The sequence below is a fragment of the Halichoerus grypus genome, chromosome 6 (assembly GCF_964656455.1).
Source record: "Halichoerus grypus chromosome 6, mHalGry1.hap1.1, whole genome shotgun sequence".
Taxonomy (NCBI): domain Eukaryota; kingdom Metazoa; phylum Chordata; class Mammalia; order Carnivora; family Phocidae; genus Halichoerus; species Halichoerus grypus.
Window position 1 is genome coordinate 56,203,637 of NC_135717.1, and position 22,595 is coordinate 56,226,231.

The 22,595-nt window shown below is 39.3% G+C and overlaps 1 protein-coding gene across 1 annotated transcript in view; it reads right to left on the reverse strand.

The window, feature by feature from the left end:
* Positions 1–9,326, reverse strand: part of CUBN (cubilin) — a 265,371-nt gene extending 256,045 nt beyond the window's left edge. Inside the window, exons 1-6 of the mRNA XM_036097059.2 lie at positions 9,036–9,326; positions 8,310–8,439; positions 7,296–7,391; positions 6,726–6,764; positions 3,964–4,065; positions 3,201–3,304 (exon numbers count right to left, since the gene is read on the reverse strand). Of these exons, the coding sequence (XP_035952952.1) occupies positions 3,201–3,304; positions 3,964–4,065; positions 6,726–6,764; positions 7,296–7,391; positions 8,310–8,439; positions 9,036–9,148 (584 nt within the window). The 5' untranslated portion in view covers positions 9,149–9,326. The remainder of the gene's footprint in view (positions 1–3,200; positions 3,305–3,963; positions 4,066–6,725; positions 6,765–7,295; positions 7,392–8,309; positions 8,440–9,035) is intronic.
* Positions 9,327–22,595: the final 13,269 nt, after the last annotated feature.

A 22,595-nucleotide genomic window follows, 5' to 3' on the forward strand; every position in this document is an offset into this window, starting at 1 on the left:
TAAAATAAAATATGCGAACCGTCATTGTGCTCTTGGAGAAAAAAAAACCAAACTCAACTTTTTTTTCTCGAAAGCCTTCTAGATCTGAGCCCAAAGTATATGGTATACATCATCCATACATGGCAAATTTGCATCCCAAGGTCTGTCTTAATCCAAAGTAAGGAGGAGAACAATACGCATCAGTTCTTCAGAATAAAGAGTCATTAACAGCATCGGAGTGGCAAAATATTATCGGCTGGCTGTGTGAAGCAGTCAGGGGCAAGACCTCCAGCCACAGGAACCAGTGGAAATAGACAATGGTCTCCTTGCTCTAGTTTCATTACTCGAAAAAAAGTTTTTACCAGAAAGTTTCCTATGAAACAGGGCTTCCAATTAATTAGTATCTGCACAGTGCTTTATCTTTCAGAGGTCTTTATAATTAGGAATTATTAATCCCCTTAAATAAAGACTCCTTTGTCTTCCCAAGTAAACGGGTTCCAAGAGTTAAAGGCTGAACGAGGCCCCCAACCCAGAGCAAACCCTTTGTTGTGATCACATTTCTCCAGGTCCAAATTATTCAACAGTGGCTCATTTTCCTTTAGCAAATGTCCGTAGAAGTTTCCTGAAGAGGTTTTGAGCTTCAGGGAAGCTACTGATTAACGGGCATTTAATCTCACATAATTAATAGAACACAAGAAAGCATCTAAATGTTCTCTGTTTCATTACACAGATTCCACAAAGCAAGCATTTAGTCTTATGCTCATGTACCTTTTTCTATTTTCTGTTATTCCTCCCAAAAGTCTCCATCAAATGCCTGAATTAGAGTGTTTAGTTCATAGCTATCAATTGGAATTCATGGGGCTTCATAAACTATCCTCATATCAAGAGGAAAAAAAAAAAACTGACTTAAATGTTCATTCTTAACTGTCCTCCAGCATATCTATGAAGGACACAGACTAGAAACCAAAACCATTTCCAGAGTCACCACAATGAGTCCTTGGGTTGTTTGTTTTTTTTTGGGGGGGGGGTTGTTTTTTGTTTGTTTGTTTGTTTTTTTATAGGAAGGTACAAAAGAGAATGCAATATTGCTCATATAAAGTTGAATCTGTCATTTAGGCAGCTCCCAACAAATAAAAATGGTTCTCTCTTCCTCTTTCTCTCTCGTGATTATACCTGGAAAAAAGAACTCTAATCTCTGACATGCAGCAAATAGTTACATTAATTCTTTTTCTTTTCCATTTTGCAGGAGTAAAAGTAATGTGCTGGGGGGAGACAAAAATCAATTTTGCCTGGATCTTTGGGTCCTATCCCACCTGCTGCACATCTTTGTTAGTGGCCTGCAAGACCCCAGAGGACAGTGATGATAAAGGAAGACCAGGAGTGAGATCTAATCTCCAGGACATTCCTGGATATCAGGAAGGCAGGAAACTGTTTGCACTAGGAGTCATTTTCCTCCAGTATCTCTGAGCAGCAATTCTTATTGATAAGTGCCTATAAACAGAGATCAGGAGATAATGCTTTCAGGGGAATGAAAGATTAGACCTGCATTTTGGATCTAGCCCAAGCTTGAATGCTCATAAAAGCAGGCAGGGATCAGGGAGTTCATTAAAATGAGAAACAAAGTCCTGAAAGCAGAAGTCTCTTCAATAACATAATACTTAAGTCAGAGGTGATTGATTTGGGTTTCGCACAATGATGAAGCTCATGAAAATATCTATCAGAAGTTTGAATGAATTCACTTTGTGACTTGGAATGAGCAAAAATTTTTAAGATCAGATCAAAAGAACAAAAGGATCAATTATACGAAAAAGAGAAGGATTGTGATTGCTTTTTGAGAAAACAGTGTGTTAACAGATGACAAGGAAATGACAAAATTATTGCTGGAAAGAATAGAATGGATATTGTTACAAGGGAATGGGAGAACAAGATAGCAGAGACATTAGTAAGAAAGCAAATAATTGTTCTTTACTCCAGTGAGATTATACCGCTGTGTATTGAAAAAATTTGTTCATGTTATAACAGAATAAACTTTTCTACCTTTTAATAATCACAGAATATAGAAGACCAACCAAAAAATGGGGAAAGATAATGTCTAGAGTGTTTTTTTCAGTGATTTTAAGGAACCATACAAAAGTAGGTTTGATGTTGATCTGCCATAAATTTCTAGATTTGATTTTTTTTTTAAGATTTATTTATTTAAGAGAGAGAGCACAAGTGGATGACGGGGCAAAGGGAGAGAGAGAAGCTCAAGCAGACTCCAGGAGCTCAATCTCACAACCCTGAGATCATGACCTGAGTCTAAACCAAGAGTCAGAGGCTTAACAGACTGTGCCACCCAAGTGCCCCAGACTTGATTATTTTAAAAGCTGATGTGTCAGCCACTGTAGCTTTAATAACCAATACTCTTACAGTCTGATGGCAACATGGAGGTGTTGGGATGCCTAACTCAACTTAGCAAGGAAAAGGAAGTTTGCTTGGAGAGGGTGATGACTGAGCTGAGCAGGAGGATGCTGTAGATAAGCCACTTGACAGAGTAAGTTGGGAGAGAAGATAGGAGCTGTGTGATGATTGTGGTAAGGGGCCTCATGGCTAATTGAGGAAAGGCAGTGAGAGTTAACTATGTGGAGAAAACCTCAGTTTAGTCTCTCATCTTGTTATGGTTAACATTTTCCATAGCACTTGAATGAAGACATCCTTACTAAAGCTATCAGCTCACTTCTCTAATGAATGGGTGTGGCATGGGCTCCCGGGTATGGTGGGGCAGCCCTCCTCTGCTTAAGGCTCTTCAACAGCAGCCCCTTCAGTGCTCTGACTCTCACTAACCCATGCTGTCCGTACTCTCTATGGAAGCCACCGGGGCCTTCTGGTTCCTCAGGGACTCCAGAGAAAGACTTTCTTCATGGGGTAAGAGTTGAGGACGCACAAGCTTTTCTTCATCTAAATAAATAGCTACACATCATTAAATAAGAGCTATATATTGCTGTTAATACTGGTAATTAATCATGGATGCTCTTAACTATGCGATGTTTTAGTCCTTCAAAGATATATTTAATGAAAGAAAGAAGGAAAGAAGAAAGAAGAAAGAAAGAAAGAAGAAAGAAAGAAAGAAAGAAAGAAAGAAAGAAAGAAAGAAAGAAAGAAAGAAAGAAAAGAAAAGAAAAAAAGGAAAGGAAAGAAAGGAGAAAAAGGAAAGGAAAGAGAAAAGAAAAGAGAAACATTACCTGTAACTCCCTGCTGTATTTTCACATGTGGCTCCATTCTGACATCCCAAGGGTGTTCCTGAGTAAATCGCACATTCATTCACATCAACTGAGCACAGAGGACCCTGCATTCATGTAAAGAACAAAGTCAGGTGCTATGGGTCACAGAAGCATCTGGGGCCAATATTCCTATGATATGCTCAAGGATTTATATGTGCCCAATAAAGAAGTCTTCAGTTAAGCGAGATGAAATCACATCAATACTAATATCCAGTTGTCCTTCCTCTTGAACTCAGATTTGGCCTAAGGGAGCCAAAGAGCTCTTGGTAAAATCAGGCCAATCACACAAGAAGAATCCTTATACTAACTAATCCTCATGTTACTATGAGGCTATGCCTGGGAATAGTCACTTAATTTTTTTTAATGCACATGTTCAGGAACATTTTCACCATTAATAGAAAAGGGCAAGAAAATTTACATGGCTACATCAAGATTCATTTATTACTTTTAGTGCTGAACAATTTAAATTGATGCTAGCCTAAATATCATGCCCTTCCACGTAGTTATGCAGTCAAGTGGGTTGATTCCTTAAGATGGCTCAGTGGGTCATGCAGTCATGCTCGCCATTGTTTGGATTTTGGCATACATGCTGTAATTCATCCTGATTTGGGAGACCACAGAATCCTAGAAACTTTGGATGGAGAATTAAATATGTCCGAATGATTCCAAAGAAACCACTGATGCTGATTAACTGTCATTTTTAACCAAAGACCAAGTGACTTACCTTCCACTGGGAGGGACAGATACAATAAAAGGAATCATGGAGATTGAGGCAGGTTCCCCCATTTTGGCAGGGATTGCTGCTGCAAACCTTTCTGTCAACTGTCTGAAACAAAGACAGGGCAGTCAGCAAGACCATCGTACTTTCAGCAGGCAGCAAAGAAAGGCATGTTTCAGGGCAGAGGCTTGTGTGAAACTACATTTTACTCCTAGTCAAGGGAGGGTCCTCCTCCAGACTTTAAATCAATTACTGAAAGTTCTTCTTCAAATCAACTCTCTCATGGAAAAAACAAAGTGTTTTACATGGTCAGTCCTATGCATTTTCCTTCACCATGGGATGAGGCACAAGGGGAGAGGATACTCTATTCTTTGGAAAAGCATTGTTCACCTGAGAAATAGACGCTGGTGGACAAGAGTAAAGATTTCAGGTTGGGAATAAAAATGAGCATTCCTATTGTACTAAGAAAACAAAATGGGAATTCCGGTTCTTTTGTTGCTATTCTTCTCTTCGGTACTTCCAGATAAGCATTTGAAATCTGATCATCTTTTGCTGCTACCCCTCCTCCTGTGGGTTAAGATGACTGAACTATTTTCACTCCAAGTAAGTCCCTTTGTTTGAGATGTGGGCTTAAATACACCCTCTACTCCTGCGCTCACATGACTACTTTCAGACCAGAGTCACGAACAGACCTGCCTTTGTCTACATAACCTGGGGAATCTTACCATATGTCAGCTACTAGTTCCAATCTCATAAGCTTTGTAATGCCTTTGGGGGCAGAAAACTTTAGAGAGGAGGAGTGGTTATGCAAGAAAAGCTATTTTACTAACTTCATCTATTCATAGTCTAATTCTCTGTTTTAAAAATTAAAATAGGGCTAAAAAATAAAATTTTTAAAAATTAAAATTAAAATAGGGGCAAATTATTCATGACATTCTTTTTTTTTTTAATCCAATGACTCACAGAGAAAGTCATGTCTGTTCCCTTCATTTTACAGATGAAACAGAGCCAGAGGGTAGCCAACTAACTGACTAAGCACCGTTTATTGCCAAACCCATCTCTCTCCTCTTTTGTCAAAAGGAAGGTGACCACGCATGTGGGGGTCTCTTTCTGGACTCTGTTTTCTTCCATGATCCCATCTATCTTTGTGCCCTGTACCACAAATAGGCCTGTTCATCAGAGGACACAATTATGGAAATTAACCACAAACTCATGAGAAGTTCTCTGGCACACAAAAGCAACGTTGTCTGGCACTTTAAAACTTGAAAGCCTATGGAGGCCCAGCAGGAAATGGAATCAGTAAGCAATTAGGAGGAAGATATTGGGGAATGATGGTGGCTATAGTACCAGAGAGCACTTGCCCTATTGGAATGCATAAAAGGTACTTACATCCAAAAATCATAAAAAATTCTTCCTAGGGTATGGGGGGAGGGAGAGTCTGGGGTCATCTGACTATGGCCTCCAGGTTTTGACCTTTGGTAGCAATAATGAAACACTCCAGGAGACTGGAGGCTATAGTACTGTGCCTTGCTCCAGAAGTATGATTCCTTGCTCGTTTTCATTCATTCAACTACTCCCTAAAAAAGATAAAGGCTGAGGAGCAATTTATTATCAAAGTCAGGAAAAGGCATATATACCTGAATTTGCTCACCAAGTTTAAAACACCAAAATGGAGGACCACACTTGAAGGATAATCACAACAGATCCAGAATATGAGAACAGGGATTTTTAGCCTGGAATCTCCTAACTTTTATTCAAAAATTTTAAAAGGGGGCATTCTGTGCATTTCTCTGGGTAAAAGGTTATAGCTTCCATGAAAACCTTAAAAACATCAGCCAACTTCAAAACAGATGAGAGGTCTAAAATTACAAGGACAAGTTTATAAGCATGTACTTATAAAGTTATGGAAGGTTTACTCTAAGAAACTTCTCAAATTTAATTACCAGCAAATGTACTTTTAAGGAATTTTGAAATATTCTGTGGGACGCATGGGTGGCTCAGTCAGTTAAGTGTCTGCCTTTAGCTCAGGTCATGATCCCAGGGTTCTGGGATCAAGCCCTGTATCGGGCTCCTTGCTCAGTGTGGAGCCTGCTTCTCTCTCTCCCTCCGCCTGCCGCTCCCCCTGCTTGTGCTCTCTCTCTCTCTCACTCTCTCTCTCTATTTCTGTCATATGTCAAATAAATAAATACTTAAAAAAAAAAAAAGAAATATTTTGTGAATACCCCAAGCCTCTGAGTTTAATGTTGTAGAAGATGCATGGCCTTTCTTTTTTCTTTTTTTTTAAGATTTATTTATTTATTTTAGGAAGGGGATGGGGAGAGGCAGAGGGAGAGGGAAATAATCCTCAAGCAGACTCCCCACTGAGCACAGAGCCCGACATGGGGCTTGATCCCAGGAAAGCGAGATCATGACCTGAGCCAAAATCAAGTCAGCTCTACCGACTGAGCCACCCAGGTGCCCTGATGCATGGCCTTTCAATACTCAGTCCTAGACGCTGGAATCAGCAAGTTGGGGGGTCACTAGCTGACAGGTTTAGCTCACATGCTTCACAAGCCCAATGACCTGGGGCTGGTTACTTTATCTGAGACTCAGGTTCCTCATCTGTATCTTGGGAAGCATGAACTGTGCTGAGAATTAAATTAAAGGAAAAAGCGAAGTCCTTGATATGGATTATCCATCTACCTTAAGATAAGAAATGCCAGCCCCATCAATGATTCTAGTGTATTTTCAGTGAAAGATGTCAGACAAGTAGTAGTTATGGGACCTACCTGCTGTAAGCTTTGAAATTTTCTCTCCATATCCACAAGCTAAGTAGTAGGGAAGAGAAAGCATCAGTTAGCATTCACATGTGATATTGCCCCTTGGCATATTTTCCTAACACCCTCTGCTGGGGACTCACTTTGTCTGTTGATTCCTTTTTTATTGTTTTTTCTCTCCTCATTCCTCTTCCCTTCAGGCTTCCCTTCCTTCCTACTGCTTTCCATCATATAGATTTTTTTTTAAAGGCATTGATAAATTGACTCATTGCTTCTCTGCACACAGCAACTCTGGAATTTTCATAAATGACAGTGGTTCACCCACTTCACCAATAAGAAGATTCTATCAGAACGTGGGCAAGACCTACTTATGCAACAAGCTCTTGTCACAGCATTACAACCTTCAGCCCATCACTACCTCTGCATCCCCTATTAGACTTATATCATCTAACTGAAAAATCCATAATTACAATGCTAAATTTCTAAAGAGGATGAAAAGCTACTATGTCTTCTGAGAGACATTACTTACAAAGTTGAATTAAGAAAACCCATTTGTGCTAAAGATGCGGATGTCAGACTTACCTTAGAATTAAGCTGATGGATTTGACTGGAAATATTTTGAGGCAGACCGACTGCACTCCTTTTTAAATCTATAATATCATCTTTGTTTCTCTGGATCTAATTTCAAAAAGGAAAAGGAGGAGGAGAAGGCTAGTGACAAAGTCATGTGTCTGTTACAGATACAAAATTTTTTAAAGTCGAGTCCTGTTCTTTTTTAAGCACCAAAATCTTGCCCATTATTGTAAAAATCAACACAATGCCATGTATAATAAACATCGGACTAAAATAGCCATGGAATAATTCTCTTCGCCCTTTTCAGTTAACAACACATCAAGCTACTTTCCATTTGCATTTTCTCTCATAACAGTTGGGAGTGCTTGTTGAGAGGTCTGGCCTGGAGACAGACGGCTTGGGGTTTAGATCCTGGCTCAGCCATTTCCTGGGGGTCCTTGGGCGAGCCGTTGTACTGCTGCCCGTTTCCTTTACCTCCCTTACAAACAGGGTGATAATAAAGCCAAGCTCACAGGACAGTTGCGGGGGTTCGATGGGATAACACACAGCAAGTGTGGAGCACACTGGATAGCCCCTAGGAAGCTCTAAATAATGCTAGCTTCTAACATTACGAATGATACATCAGTGTGATACGGTAACTAAAGGACACTGAAAACACTCAGGAAGGCAGGAGAATAATTGACCAATCCTGTTCTCTGGCACAAGTAAACTGGTCACATTTAACCTTTCTCTGGCCCCTCTCCTTCCTTGCTCCTCTTGTGAAGGAGTCCCAGTATGACCCTGGGGCCCTTCTCTGGATTAGATGGATTAGAGGACATAAGCCCCCACCACGAGCCACTTCCCACTAGAATTCCTCCTTCTGCCCATCATTAACCCTAGGGCATTGTTCTTTATAGGACTTCCCTCACCTCCAGTTAGGTTCCCCAGGCTAAAGATTTAAGGTATGGATTCATATAGACCTCTTGAATTAAATGACTCTAAATGGAGATACAAAATTACTTTGATATATTTCCATTGTATTACCTGATGTAAACATTCGCCAAGGTCTTCCTCATTTAATTTGATTTTTCCCAGGGATCCAGTTCTGAATTCAATGTTCTGAGCAGCCCCAGCAAGAAACACTAAATTTCCCCTTTCTGCAGCCATCCGAGGCCTATATAAGTCAAACCAGAGGATGCATCAATGATGAACACATGTAATTTTTTTTTAAAGATTTTATTTATTTATTTGACAGAGACAGAGATAGCGAGAGCAGGAACACAAGCAGCGGGAGAGGGAGAGGGAGAGCAGGCTTCCCGCCGAGGAGGGAGCCCGATGTGGTACTCGATCCCAGGACCCTGGGATCACCACCTGAGCCGAAGGCAGACGCTTAACGACTGAGCCACCCAGGTGCCCGAGCACATGTAATTTTTAAACAACAACGTTTCCCACTGAATATCTGTAGACTGCTTACACCTTTACTCTGTGGTCAACCCAACCAAATTCTCCCTGCTCATCTGCCCTTTCTTCCCTGCAGATTTCTTAGAGATGGCTCCTAGTAATTGCAAACTTGCTTTATTTGCAAAATGGTCAGTGAATAATTTAAGTAGAAGATAATCCCCTACATCAATCTAAATGTTTTTCCCTATTTGTCTTCAACATCATTGTTTTCTTGCAGAAAAATTACACCTTTGCTTCTCTGGCTATTTGTGGAAACTAATGACCACCTGCCCTCGACCCTCAGCAGCAATAATCCATGTGTCTACTTACTGTTGGAGCTCAGTACTTCTCTTTTGTCTCTGCAGCTCAAGTTCTCCAGTTCCACCATTTGATCCAGCAAATGTCAACAAAATAACCAAACTCCAAAGAAAAGATGAGGACATGTTCCTCAGCAACCCTCCTCCGTTGTCAGGAAGAAGGAAGCCCTCCAGCCGAGTGTGGGATTTGAGAGAAAGCAAATCAGGCGGATGTACTTTGGCCTGTGAAATATCCTGCAACTCTTCAGTTCTCTCTTCTTTGCCCTTGACGGCTACGTTATTTTCCCTTCCCAAGGGGTGTAAATGATCTTAGATCTTCAACTTGTGAGAGGTCAAAATCTACCTTTAAGTGATGCACAACTTAATCATTACCTCTCTGACCTTTGAAATAGTAACAGACTGCTTTGGAAACATCCACTAAAGCAATCCTTGCTTAAGAAGTAGCCACCTTTCAGCAAATGATACTAGAAAAACTGGATACTCACATGCAAAAAAAAAAAAAAAAGAATCTGGACCTTACTTTACACCACATACAAAAAATTAACTCAAAATGAACCAAATATCTAAAAATGGGAGCTAACACTCTTTAGAAGAAAACAAAGGAGGAAAGGCTTGTGACAGTGCACTTGGCAATGATTTTTTGGATATGACACCAAAAGCATAGGCAACAATAACAAAATAATGGATACGTTGGACCATTTGAAAATGAAAAACCTTTTGTATACCAAAAGACACCATCAACACAGTGAAAGACACCTCACAGAATGGGAAAAAAATTCACTAATCATATATATGATAAGAGGTTAATATCCAGAATACATAAAGAACTCCCATAACTCACCAACAATAAAAAAGAGCCCCTTTCTAACGTGAGCAAAGAAAATAGGCATTTTTCCAAATAAGATGTACAAATTGCCAAAAAACACATGAAAAGATGCTCACCTTCACTATTCATTAGGGAAACATAAATCAAAACCACAATGAGATATCACTTCACACCCATTAGGATGGCTACTATCAAAACAAACAAAACCCAGAAAATAACAGGTGTTGGTGAGGATGTGGAGAAACTGGAGCCCTTGTGTACTCTTGGTGAGAAAGTAAAATGGTGCAGCCATTACAAAACAGTATGGCAGTTCCTTAAAAAATTAAACAGAATTACCATGGGATCCAGCAATTGCACATCTGGGTATATACCCAAAAGACCTGAAAAAAAGAGACTCAAATAGGTATTTGTACAACCATGTTCACAGCAGCATTATTCACAATCTCCAAAATATGGAAGCAATCCCAATGTCCATTGACAGATATGAATGGATAAAAAAATATGTTACATGCATACAGTGGAATATTATTCACTATGGAAATTCTGGCACCTGCTACAACATGGATAAACCTTGAAGACATTATGCTGAGTGAAATAAGTCAGACACAAAAGGCCAAATACTGTATGCTTCCACTTATATGAAGAACCTAAAGTAGTCAAACTCACAGAGACAGAATGTAGCATTGGTTTCCTGGGCTGGGGGAAGGGAGGATAGGGAGTTCTTGTTTAATGAACAAGAGGTTCACTTTGGAAAGATGAAAAAAGTTCCAGAGATGGATGGTGGTGACGGTTACACAACAACAAGAATGTAATCCCACTGACCATTAAAAATGTTTAAAATGAGAGACACCTGCATGGCTCATTAGGTTAAGTGTCAAACTCTTGGTTTCAGCTCAGGTCATGAGCCCCGCATTGGGCTCCACGCTCAGCGTGGAGTTGGCTTAGGATCTCTCTCTCTCTCTCCCTCTGCCCCTCCCCCTGTTCTATAAATAAATAAATAAATAAATAAATAAATAAATAAATAAATAAAAACTTTAAAAAAATGACTGAAATTATAAATTTTATGTTAGGTATAGTTTAAAATTTAAAAAAATTGAAACCAGAGTTAGAAAGATGGGATGGGAACTAGTCTCTATGGGAAACCCTTTGAAGAAATAAAAGGATGCTTTGCATGTAGACTCATTGTTTTCACAGATTTAGAAAAAATAGGCTATGAAAAATTTGGAAGTGCCATCAAAAATTTTAGATAGTATCTACATAAAATTACCCCCTTAAATAAAGTAGTACAGTTTGATATGGAGAAATATAACACCATTTTACACATGTTCTATTCAAAAATAGCAACAAAAATAGCTGGCAAGTTGCTGTTTACTTGAGGTGATACGGAGGTTAAGTAATGAGGTTTTTTTGTTATGTTGTTGTCTGTTTTAAGAAAAGGGTATAATGCAATAAATGGTATCTCCAGATGAATATATTTCTTTAAAGTTACAGTTGTCCAAGTTTTGTTTAAAAGTTTAACAACCTGGGGTGGGGATGGGGGAAAAGCTTGACATTGTGAAATATTTGTCAACTTAGAACTGGACAAAATAGGATGGGGTAGAATCTTCCAACACAAAGGACAATTCTATCCCTCTGAGCTATGACCATAACTATTTTCATTATTATATTTTCTTAAAGTATATGCACGTACTCAGCAAATCTTTTTGTGCAACAGAAAAGGTCTCCAGCGTGATCTCAATAAGAACTTCCTGTTTTATAGGATCTTCCTGTTTTACTAATGTGCTTATTATTAAACAAAGTAGAGATAATTTCTTTGCTCCTAATCTAGGCATACAATTCTTAATTGTCCCTCACATTAGAAAAAAAAAAACAAGAAAGAAATATCCTTTCAAGGTCTAACTGACTTTTGGTGAGTTGGGGAATTTTACCTCCAGCTCACCTACTCAACTCTAGCTGAGATCAATAGACAAGTCAGACCGTGTGCTTATGATGACTTGGTGGAAGCAATATAAAAATCAATTGCTGTTTCCATGGCATTATCATGAATTCTGTTTACCTGCCTTATTTGGAATTTCTTCAGCAAAGAGAAATTTAAAAAGTCTTAGAATCCATGACCTTCAGACTTTGAAGGTGAATAATCACCCATCTTCCCTCCCCCAAGGTAAACTTTCTACTGACCTGAAACCCTGTCTTTCATTGACTAGCAAATCTCCCATTTCCTCCCTAATCCAGAATGCATTCCACAAATATCCTGCGTGTGCCCTTTACGTATGAGCCCTTTACGCTGCAAAATGGCAGGAATACAAATGAAATACAGTGTAGATTTTTCCCTTCGAAGTCATGTCTAGGGGACACCACATGGTTGAAGCGTTATGAACATGGAGTCTGAAGCTCATGCATCCGGGTTCAAACTCCAGCTCCATCACTTCCTAACCCTGTGGCCCTATTTCTTCATCAGCAGAAAGATAATAACAGCACTGAAGGTGTATACAATGTTTAGCACATTTGGTCTCTGGCACATAAGTGCCCACTAAATAGAAACTCTTATTACTATGTGAATAAATATCATAATACCTCTCCTTCCTCTCCCACCACTTGGGTTTGGGTTCCTCAAAGCAAGAAATGATAAAAGAATTCACAGTTCATTTTAAAATCTTGGGTACAAGGAAAATCTGTGGGGTCTCATCTCCTCTCTTTTGGAAGAGGATTCCAGAACATAGACATGTACTGGGGACTTTGAGTGAGCTATATGCAATTAGGGTGGTATCCCTCTCTCCAGATCTGTGTGTCAGTGAGCTGCTAATCAACAACTCATGACTTCTGCTCCCAGTCCTGCCTCATGGTCTCACTTCTCTACCTCTCCCCACGGCTCCATAGCAACGCTCAGAGAAGTCTCAGCTCCCTTTTCTCCTGCCTTTGCCCCTTACGAAACCACCAGACTACAGTTGTAAGAACCAGAACTGTCTTCTCCTTTCTTCCTCCTTTAACTTCTCCAAGATGTCTTTGTAAAACCTCTGCTCCTTCTGTGCCATATCCACTTCACCTCCTTTTTCTATTCTGAATCCTGAGTTCTCACCCTTCATAATAATTACCAGCACAATGCACAAATGAAAATCCTGTGGCCATCAAAAATGTACATGGGAGGAAATTCCGATAAACCAGAATTTCACATGAGGAAAACTGCTGGTTAAGAAGGGATCACTATAGTCAAAACACTGATAAGGACAAAAAAGAAGAAAATAAAGAAAAAAAGGAAAACACTGATAAGGAATAGAATTAACTCTGCCTCAGAGGAGCAATGCAGGCGTCCCTGGAGAACAGCTGCATCCTACAGAATGAAGACTTCTCCAGGAAAAGTAGAGGGATTGGGAATTCCAGAGAAAATGGCGCACATGAAGCTTTCCAGTTAGAAAAGAAGTCAACATGGCCCAAGCAGTGCACGTTTGTGGGAGATGAAATTCCTAAAATAGACAAGAAGTCAGATCCAGAAGGACCTTGAAATGTGATTGTAATGAGCTTAGGTTTTATTTTAAATAATAGAAAATTATGAGAGTATTGTAGGCAGGAGATTAACATGGTCATGTTTGCATCTGACAAGCATTCCTGCAGAGCCCAAGCTCAGACCCAGAGTTGGTGAGGAGGCTGGACTACAGTGAAAGGGATGTGAACTGGGACGCCCCTCCCCCTCCCCGTGAAGGCAGTGGCAGAGAGAGCAGGAAACAGGAAATGGTGAGAAATATTCAGGAAACGGGATCTACCAAAGTATTTGGGCAGCTAAGGGGGGATGGGTTGATGTTCAGGTTCCTTGTTTGAGAAACTGGAAGGATAGAGGTGCTGATAATTGAATAAGAGAGAATAATCAGGGGAATGAGGTTTTGGGGCAAAAACCCTGAGTTCAGATTTGGCTCCAGAGATCTGAGGGACACTGGCCACCCACTGCAGCCTCACGGCCTCACTCTCGAGTGGTTTGGTCATCGATGATGGGTGTAGGGAAGGTCTGAGATGGCCCAAACTACAGACTTGCTGCTTACTCAAAGTGTGGTCCACAGACCCAGCACAGTGTCACCCAGGAGCTTGTCAGAAATGTAAGAATCTCAGGTTCATTCTCGGACTCACTGAATCTGAATCTGCATTTTACAAAGACCCTCCTTCCCTGCCCCAGGGTGGGAGAGCATCTTCACTCAGGAAGAGAGGCATATGGTTGCCATGGGCTGCATCCCTATTTCCATTTCTCTATTTTTCTGAGATTGATCTAATTTTTCACAGCTTTCTTTTCTGTTTTCTACTTCTTTATCTTCTTTGGTTCTACCTTATGAAAAGTTCTTTGTATTTATCTTTTAGATTTTTTATTTAAAAAACTTTCCTATTTTTAAGTTCCAAAACCCTTTCTTGTTCTCATTTCATGGTTGTAACATCCCCTGTTATTCAAAAAATATTAGAGTTGCTTTTTGAAGCTTTCTTCTGTTTACTGCATGGTCTCTGGTTTCTCTAAGCTCTTTTTCTCCTATTTGCTTTTTGGTTCTTTCTATTCCATGTTGGTGGCTTTCCTCAAATACCTATTGATCCTTAGGTGTTCACTTACATTTAAGAAGAAAACATTAAAGACTGGATGATAAGCTCTGTGTGCATGGATGGTTATGAACATAGTAAGTTTCATCATGGGGTTACAGAACGGCAACCTGGCAGTTTCACTGGGGAACCCCAAATGTTCATTTTGGAAGGTATTTCTCCCCTGGGGACATTCACTTTCTTCAGAAAATAGGCCTCTAGTTTTCGACCTGGATGAGAAAAATTTGCTGGAAATTTTATTGCTAAGTATATAGACTTTATTTAGGCCCTAGTTTTCCATCTTGCCAACAAATTCTTGGAGAGTGCCTCAATACTATGTTAGTATAAATCTGATAACTGTTACTTTATATACTGAGGCTCATTTCTCATTCCCACTAGCTTCCTCCAAATTCCACTGTTTTATAGTCTTAATAAACATTTATTTCAGATATTATGACATCCTTAACATTGAGGAAAATTCAAAAGAAGTAAAGACCATGACCTTCTGTGGTTTGCAATAAAGTTATATGTACTTCTAGAGAGCTGTAATAGCACAACATTATAAAGATGGATATGACAACATGGGACCAATATGCTGTCAGGAAAATAGCATGTACCAAACTGAAAAAGAGGTCCTCAACCCGGTCTGGGTAGACTTTAGACACAGTGGCTCTGTAAGTCCAGGAGGGTCATTCTGGAGAAAGGTGGTTGGGTCAAGTTGGGGGTGCTGATTGAGGGCCTTAAGTGGCAGGTTGAAGAATTTTGATTGGACCTGCTCTTATATCTTGAGTGAAATAAACCTGGTGGGGTATTTCTGGTAGGCCAGCTGAACTTACCTGGTGAAGGGATTAGATCAGTGTGGGAGTGAGGAGAGGGTGGAAAAGCAGAGGTGTTTTGGAAGAAGAATGTCAAGATTCTCACACCCTGTATCTAGCTCCCATCTCTTTTTTATAGCTCCCCCAATCTGGCTTTGCTGCTTTCCTTGGTCCCTTTTAATTTTCATATCAGTTTAAAAGAGAACACTCTAGAATTAATCTGCATTTTTAGCCGTTAATGGAAACATTGGTGAATATAATGATCTCTTATAACCTTTATGACACTGAGCTCATTCTCTTTTTCAGGGACATAACATTGCTTAAAAGGTACATTTACATATGCTAGTTTTGTGATTTCCTACAAAATTTCAAGGCAATACAATATTGTTCCAATTTTCTGTTCAATTTTCATGAAGGATTACATAAAATAATTATGGAAATTGGTGTAAGTTTAAAATCATTCATTTGCTCATTTTACGGGAAATGCATTACCTCCTAGGAAATTAGCACATCCACTACTGTGATGAACTGATCTCTGTGAATGCAGTGTGGTCTTGACTCAGGGAACATAATCCAGGCATTTGTTCTCCATGCTCATTACGACAATGATTGCAATTATCCTTGAGCAGAATGGAAAAGAATTATGAGTTAATCATTACCATTTGAATAATTGAGGTTTGGCAGAGATTTTCCTGAGAAGGTAGATTTGTATATTATTGAGAGTTTGGGGGACTTTTCTGGGATTTTTTTTCAGATTTTTTTAAAGTATGATAATCCCTACATAAACAGAGAGAATATAATCAGAAAATTCATATTCAGAGGAAGGACTGTAATACAGGACTAGGGTTTCAGATAAGGAGCACCGGGTTGCTAAGGGCACATGTAGACACACACATACCATCTACATGTTAAGCTCATGTCACAGATTCTAGAAAACATAAAATATGGACTGGGGGCTCTTGTGTCATTGTGGGACAGGGACTGGTCCAGGATAGGGCACATACCAGAGGAAACATAAATTGCTAGGCTCCGAAATTAATGGCTCCGCAAGCCAGTGAGGAAACACAGCACAGTTTTCTCTACCTCCAAAAGCTCTTGATACCAGGATTTCAGCACTTCCACCAGATTCATCTGAGCTTAATTTCTATGAAGCTGTGAGGCAGTGAAGTTGAGGTTATCTTTGGGGAGTGCCACGGGTAAACCCTCCTGACATTCCTTTGCAAGGTAACCTAAAAAGAACAAAATAAGTTTTTGACCTGGTGACTCCTGGAATTCCCTGAACAAGGCAATGAAGTGCAAGATTCAGACACGGTGATTCATACCACAGTCAAAGGAAAACGCCAGAATGCACTAACGCTGAATGTGAGGGGCTGAGAAGTGTACGTGGCAAACAATAGCAACTTGTAGGGGATCCCATCTTTTGAAAAGGGAGAAATGCATTTCTGTAACAATATTTTGTGTATGATAGAGAAAGAGAGCAAGTGAGGTGAGCCTGTCCCCACTGAGCAGGGGCGGAGGGGGGTGGGGAAGAGTTTAGGGATATTTGGCACACTACAGAAGTCTGCCTCTTGTATTTTTAATTGGGAAGCTACAGACAGGAGCAGCACACAGAAGCATCTTTATCTGGCAATGGGAGGCTTTGCTTCATTGATGTGATTTATGATGGGAGGAGTGTTCTCACAAGGCTGATGCCTTACAAAGCACCATCATTCCCAGGGGATTCGTTAATTGAAGTGCCACACAGATCTGTGGGAAGATAGAAGGTGTTGTCATCAGGGCAGGAAGAAGGATGAGATGACCTCACCTCTCGGTCTTTTTCAGTGCCCTTATTCCAAGATCTGTAAAAACCAAAGCCTTTGTCCCTTTGTATTTTTTTTATATAGGAGCTTGGGCTATATTATTACAGAAGTCCTGCTAAATCAAGCTTTGTCAAAAACTCCTAGACTATATTTATAGGAGGCATAAACAATCCCTTAGGCGTTACACACAATTCTGGTATTAAATACTTTTCCTATAAAACTTAATGTGTTTTTCTTCTTTAAGTTGACCGATAGAATTATGCCAACAATTCCCCAAGTCATCAAAGACCATAATGATTCTGCTACAAAACTCAGCATGCTCATATTCAAGTCAGATTAACTGGACAATTATTTATTAAGTACCCACCATTTGTCAGCCTCTGAGAGAGGTGCTGAGCAGACAGAACTGGGTAAGATGCAGCCTCTGTCTTGAGGGGAAAATGTCTGGGGAGGAGACGTATTACGTGCCATCAGAATGCAAAGGAAGCGGTGACTTCGAAGATAGTTTAAAATGATCAGACTCCATGGTAGAGACTTGGAATAGAATATTAGTTTTGAATGAAAGAATGTTTTAATGATGAAAGAAATGTAACTATACTATATTCAATTTGCAGAGTATAAACAAGAAAACTTAGAATTCAATTACTCTAATGTAACCCTTATCTATTATTTTATTCCAATCTACTTACAGATGAATAATTTCAGTTATAATCATAGGATATACATGTATAAAATTATGTCTCCTCCTCTCTTTTTTCACATGAACCTAATTCAATGTCACCACCTAGTCTCCTTGACAATAACTGTATTGTTATATACAATAAAGTTTATATACTCATATATTATTCATATACCAAATTTATATTTTTAATACCATAAATTTCACCCTACTTAAGTGTACAATTAAATGCTTTTTGATATTTTCAGAGTTTACCACCATCACCACTAATCCCAGAACATTCCCATCACCTCAAAAAGAAATTCTGTACCTCTCAATTCCCCTCTTTCCCCTTCCTCTGGAAATCACTAATCAACCTTGCCTATTCTGGACATTTCACATAAAATGAAATTATGTAATATGTGCTCTTTTGGGTCTGGCTTCTCTCACTTAGCATCGTTTCCAAGGTCCATCCATGTTTTAGCATGTGTCAGGACTTCATTCCTTTTTATGGCTGAATCCAGTGTACAGATATATACACTTTGTTTCCTTGTTCATCAGTTGGTAAACATAATAGTCCTTTCCACTTTTCGACCATTATGAATAATGCTGCTGTGAACATTCATGTACAAGTCTGTGTGTGGATATATGTTTTCAATTCTCTTGGGCACACACCTAAGAGTAGAATTGCTGGGTCATATGGTAACTCAAGTTTTTGAGGAACTGCCAAACTGTTTTTCAAAGGGGCTGCATCATTGCATAGCATTTTGATTGGTTTCCTAATCACTTATTTCACTATTGTCTCACTGAAGGACATTTAATATGCTTCCAGTTTTTCTATGTTTCATATTTTCATTTCTATAACCTTTTGTCCTTTTGAATTATATCATCATGGTATATTTCCCTTGTGGTTCTTGTTTGTACCATCATGTTTACTTTTTTTTTTTTAAGATTTTATTTATTTGTTTGACAGAGAGACACAGAGCGAGAGAGGGAACACAAGCAGGGCGAGTAGGCTCAGGTTTTCCGCTGAGCGGGGACCCCAATGCAGGGCTCAATCCCAGGACCCTGGGATCATGACCTGAGCCGAAGACAGACGCTTAACAACTGAGTCACCCAGGCGCCCCCATCATGTTTACTTTCAACCCACCTGCATTATTTAATTTGAAGTGAGTTTCTTGTAAATAGCATGTAATTAAATAATGTTTTTCATCCACTCTGCCAATATCTGTATTTTAATTAGTGTATTTTCATCAATCATATTTAAGATAATTATTGATGTGGTAGAGCTTGTGTGTGTACCATTTAGTCGTTTGTTTTCTGCTTGTTTCCTCCACTCCTCAGTCTTGTTCCCCTTTTCTTGCCTTCCAACTTGATTTATTTATAGAGTTTTGAGTGCATTTCTTTGTATAGTTTATGCAGTGGTTGCTCTGGGTATTACGATATACATTTATGACTTATCACAGTCTCCTGGTATCAGCATTTTACCACTTCACAGGAAACGAAGTCTCACTTCCATTTAGGTCCCTTTACCTTCCCTACTTTTAAATATCATTGTCTTGAGCATCAGATGAAATTACAATTTTGGTCTCAATCATCAAATGGGATTCATGAAAGTCATGAGGACCCTATTTATTGTACGCATCCCTAATTCTATTCTTTCCATTGTTCTTCCTTTCTGATGCTCCAAGATGCCTTTTATCATTTCATTTCTGTTTGAGGAACTTCCATTAGGCATTCTTTTGGGGTAGGTTTGCTAGCAACACATACTTTCAGTTTTGCTTCATTTGAAAATACCACTATTTCTCCTTCAGTCCTGCAGGATAGTTTGGAGGAGTACAGAATTTGCAATTAACAGTTCTTTTCTTTCAGCACTTGAAAATGTTGTGCCATCTCTTTCTGGCCCCCGTGGTTTCTGATGAAAATCTGCTGTCATTCAAATTGTGCTCCCCTCTAAGATTGTGTCATTTTCTCTGGCTGCTTTTGATGTCTTTTTCTTTGTTTTTAGTTTTCATATTTAATTATGATGTATCTTTTGGATTTCTTTAAGTTTATCCTATTTGTGGTTCACTCAGCTTTTTGAACCTGCATGATTGTATCTTTTGCTAAATGTGAGATGTTTCCATCCGTTATTTCTTTGCATATTCTCCCGGCTCTATTCTATTTTTCTCCTCTACTTCTGGGACTTCAAATACATGAGTATTGGCACTCTTGTTATTGTCCCACAGATCACTGACGTTCATTTTTTCCCCAATCTTTCTTCTGTTATTGAGATTGCATAAACTCTATTGGTTTATTTTCAAGTTACTGATTTAATCTTCTGTCATTTCCACTGTACCATTCATTAAGTTTATTTTGGTTATTGTATTTTTCAGTTAAATAATTACCATTATTTCTTTTTCTAAAAATTGGGATATAATGCACACACCACAGTGATTTTTTTGTTAACTTTTTAAAACTCTTTGTTACCTATTTCTTTGCTGAGGCTTTCTATTTTTTGTTCCAATAGAATTTGTAATTATTTGCAGAGGCATTTTTACGATGGCTGCTTTAAAATCCTTGTCAGATAATTGCAATCTCTGGTTCATTTTGGTGGCATCATCAGTTGACTATCTTTTCTCATTCAAGTTGTGGTTTTCTTGGTTCTCGGTATGACAAGTAATTTTAGATTGTATCCTGGATGTTAGGAGGCTCTGGGTCTTATTTTAATCTTTTATTTTAGCAAGTAGTCATTCTATGTTTAGCATGCAGACCCTGGCCTGCTTTTTGGTTTGTGATTCCAGTGGCAGTTTAATTTTCAGAGTCTTTTGGTCTGGTTGGTTTACCTGGTACTGCTGGGGTTGCATATGGTCCTTGATGGTGCTGCTTTAGGGAGAACTGGTTTTCCCCTGGCACCTATAGATTGGGATAAGGAGCCTCCTGTCCATGGTGAAGAAGAAGCTTCCTGGATCAGGCCTTTTGTGGTAGGATCCCCTTGCCTCTGCTCTCTGGCTGTCCAGTGTTCTGAGCAAGTGAGAGGAGTCTCAGGCCTTGCAGAAGAGTGCTTCCCCTGGACACTTGTCAATGGGGAGCCCTGTATATTGCCCTTGCTGGTGGTATCAGACTCATCCTGTGTTGGTCAGCAGGACTCTAGTTCCATCTGGGATAGGAATGAGCCATGCTGGGCTCCCTTATCTTGTGAGGTTTGGAGTCAGGAAACACCAAACATGCGTCACCTTCTTCTGTTGGGTGGGAGCTTTTAAGACATTCTGCAACCATGTTTCCCTTCCAGTCTTGGGATTACCTAGCTGGTTTGTTTTCCTCTTCCCACCTTTCACAGTCCTCTTTTTTATGTCTTTTGCATTATCTTATAATCATACTTATCCAGAATGGATAATTGTACTTAGAAGGAGCAAAGAGAAATGAGCCTGCCCTCTTGTCCAGGCAAGAAGTCAGAATGCAATATTTTAAAAAATTTCTATCTGCACAACTTCCTCAGCCAAAAGATCAAGCCCTATCCTAGAATTTTTTTTAAATCATGTGTTCTAAACTTGAGTAAATTTGGCTATTCGAAAGTGGCAGTAACATAAATAGTTCTCAGGAGAGTGACTCAAAGATACTGTTTAAATTCCACAGTATATTTATGGCCTTTAGGCAGCTTCTATATTGATCCAGTATGGAGACTACAGTCACTCATCTAACAAGTATTTACTAAGGGTTCATTATGGGCCAGGTACTGTTTTAGTCCCTGGAAAGGTAGCAGTGAAAAAAAAAAAAATTAAATATCCCTGCCCTCTTGGAAGTTTACATTCTCCAAAATATGGGATGTTTTTCACTTAAAATGAATTCAAATCAACTATCAAGCTCATTGTCTAATCATCCATAGCATTAGCTTTTCAAACAGCAAACTCAACTTAAATCTACTACACAAAGACTATCACATTCCATTAGGTATCTTCAATCATTTCTGTGTGTGAGAGACGTTTAATTGTACTTGTGTAAGGAAATAGCTAAGTGAGTAGAATAACAACTATCTGAGTAAAAATGATACTCATGTTAGATTAAATTCAGAAGGCTGAAATTTGTTCAATGTCCTTATGTTCAGCCAAGCATACAAATCTGGTTGGAAATGGACATGTATGTCTTGAGGTTTCAAAGTGACATTTTCTGTTTTCCTAACATGAATCATTGCTCAGGGAAGGCTTTCTAGGGAAGGCCATTTTATCAGAAGCTTATAAATGGAAATAGAGTGAGAAAGAAGGTGACAATGATCTTGGGTGATGGGGTTTAAACTTGGGAGACTGGGAGAGAAGCAGTATCATGAAGAGAAATATTGAAGTTAATCGTGAGTGGAACTGATTTTTTAAAAGTAAGTTTTTAAGATTGTATTTATTTGTTTATTTATTTGAGAGAGAGAGAGCAGGGGGAGAAGCAGAGGGAGAGGGACAAGCAGACTCCATGCTGAGTGTAGAGCCTGACACAGGGCTCAATTCTACAACCCTGAGATCATGACCTGAGCCAAAACCAAGAGTCTGATGCTTAACTGATGGAGCCACCCAGGTGCCCCAAGAGGGACTGATTTTTAAATGGAGGATGATTTACTTGTTTTCAAATATGCTAAGTTTGATGTGACAGGAAGATACTCAAGTTAAAGATGTCCCAGCATAAACCTTCTAGAATAGGGCTTAGGAAAAATATTGGATCTGGAATTATCTGGGTATCCCAGGCAAACGAAGTTGTAGGAAAGGGTGAGACCTTAGAAAAATGGCTTGGAGAGTAAAGGGTAAAGAGAACTGAGGACTGAATCTTCAGTAATGGATGAGCTCCACCCCAGACCTCCGCTCTCCACTCACTCTCTTTAGACTCTTCAGGTGATCTCATCTGATTATAGAGCCAACTTGGCTAAATAAACATGTTCCCGACTTACACTCTTATAATTTAAACCTGC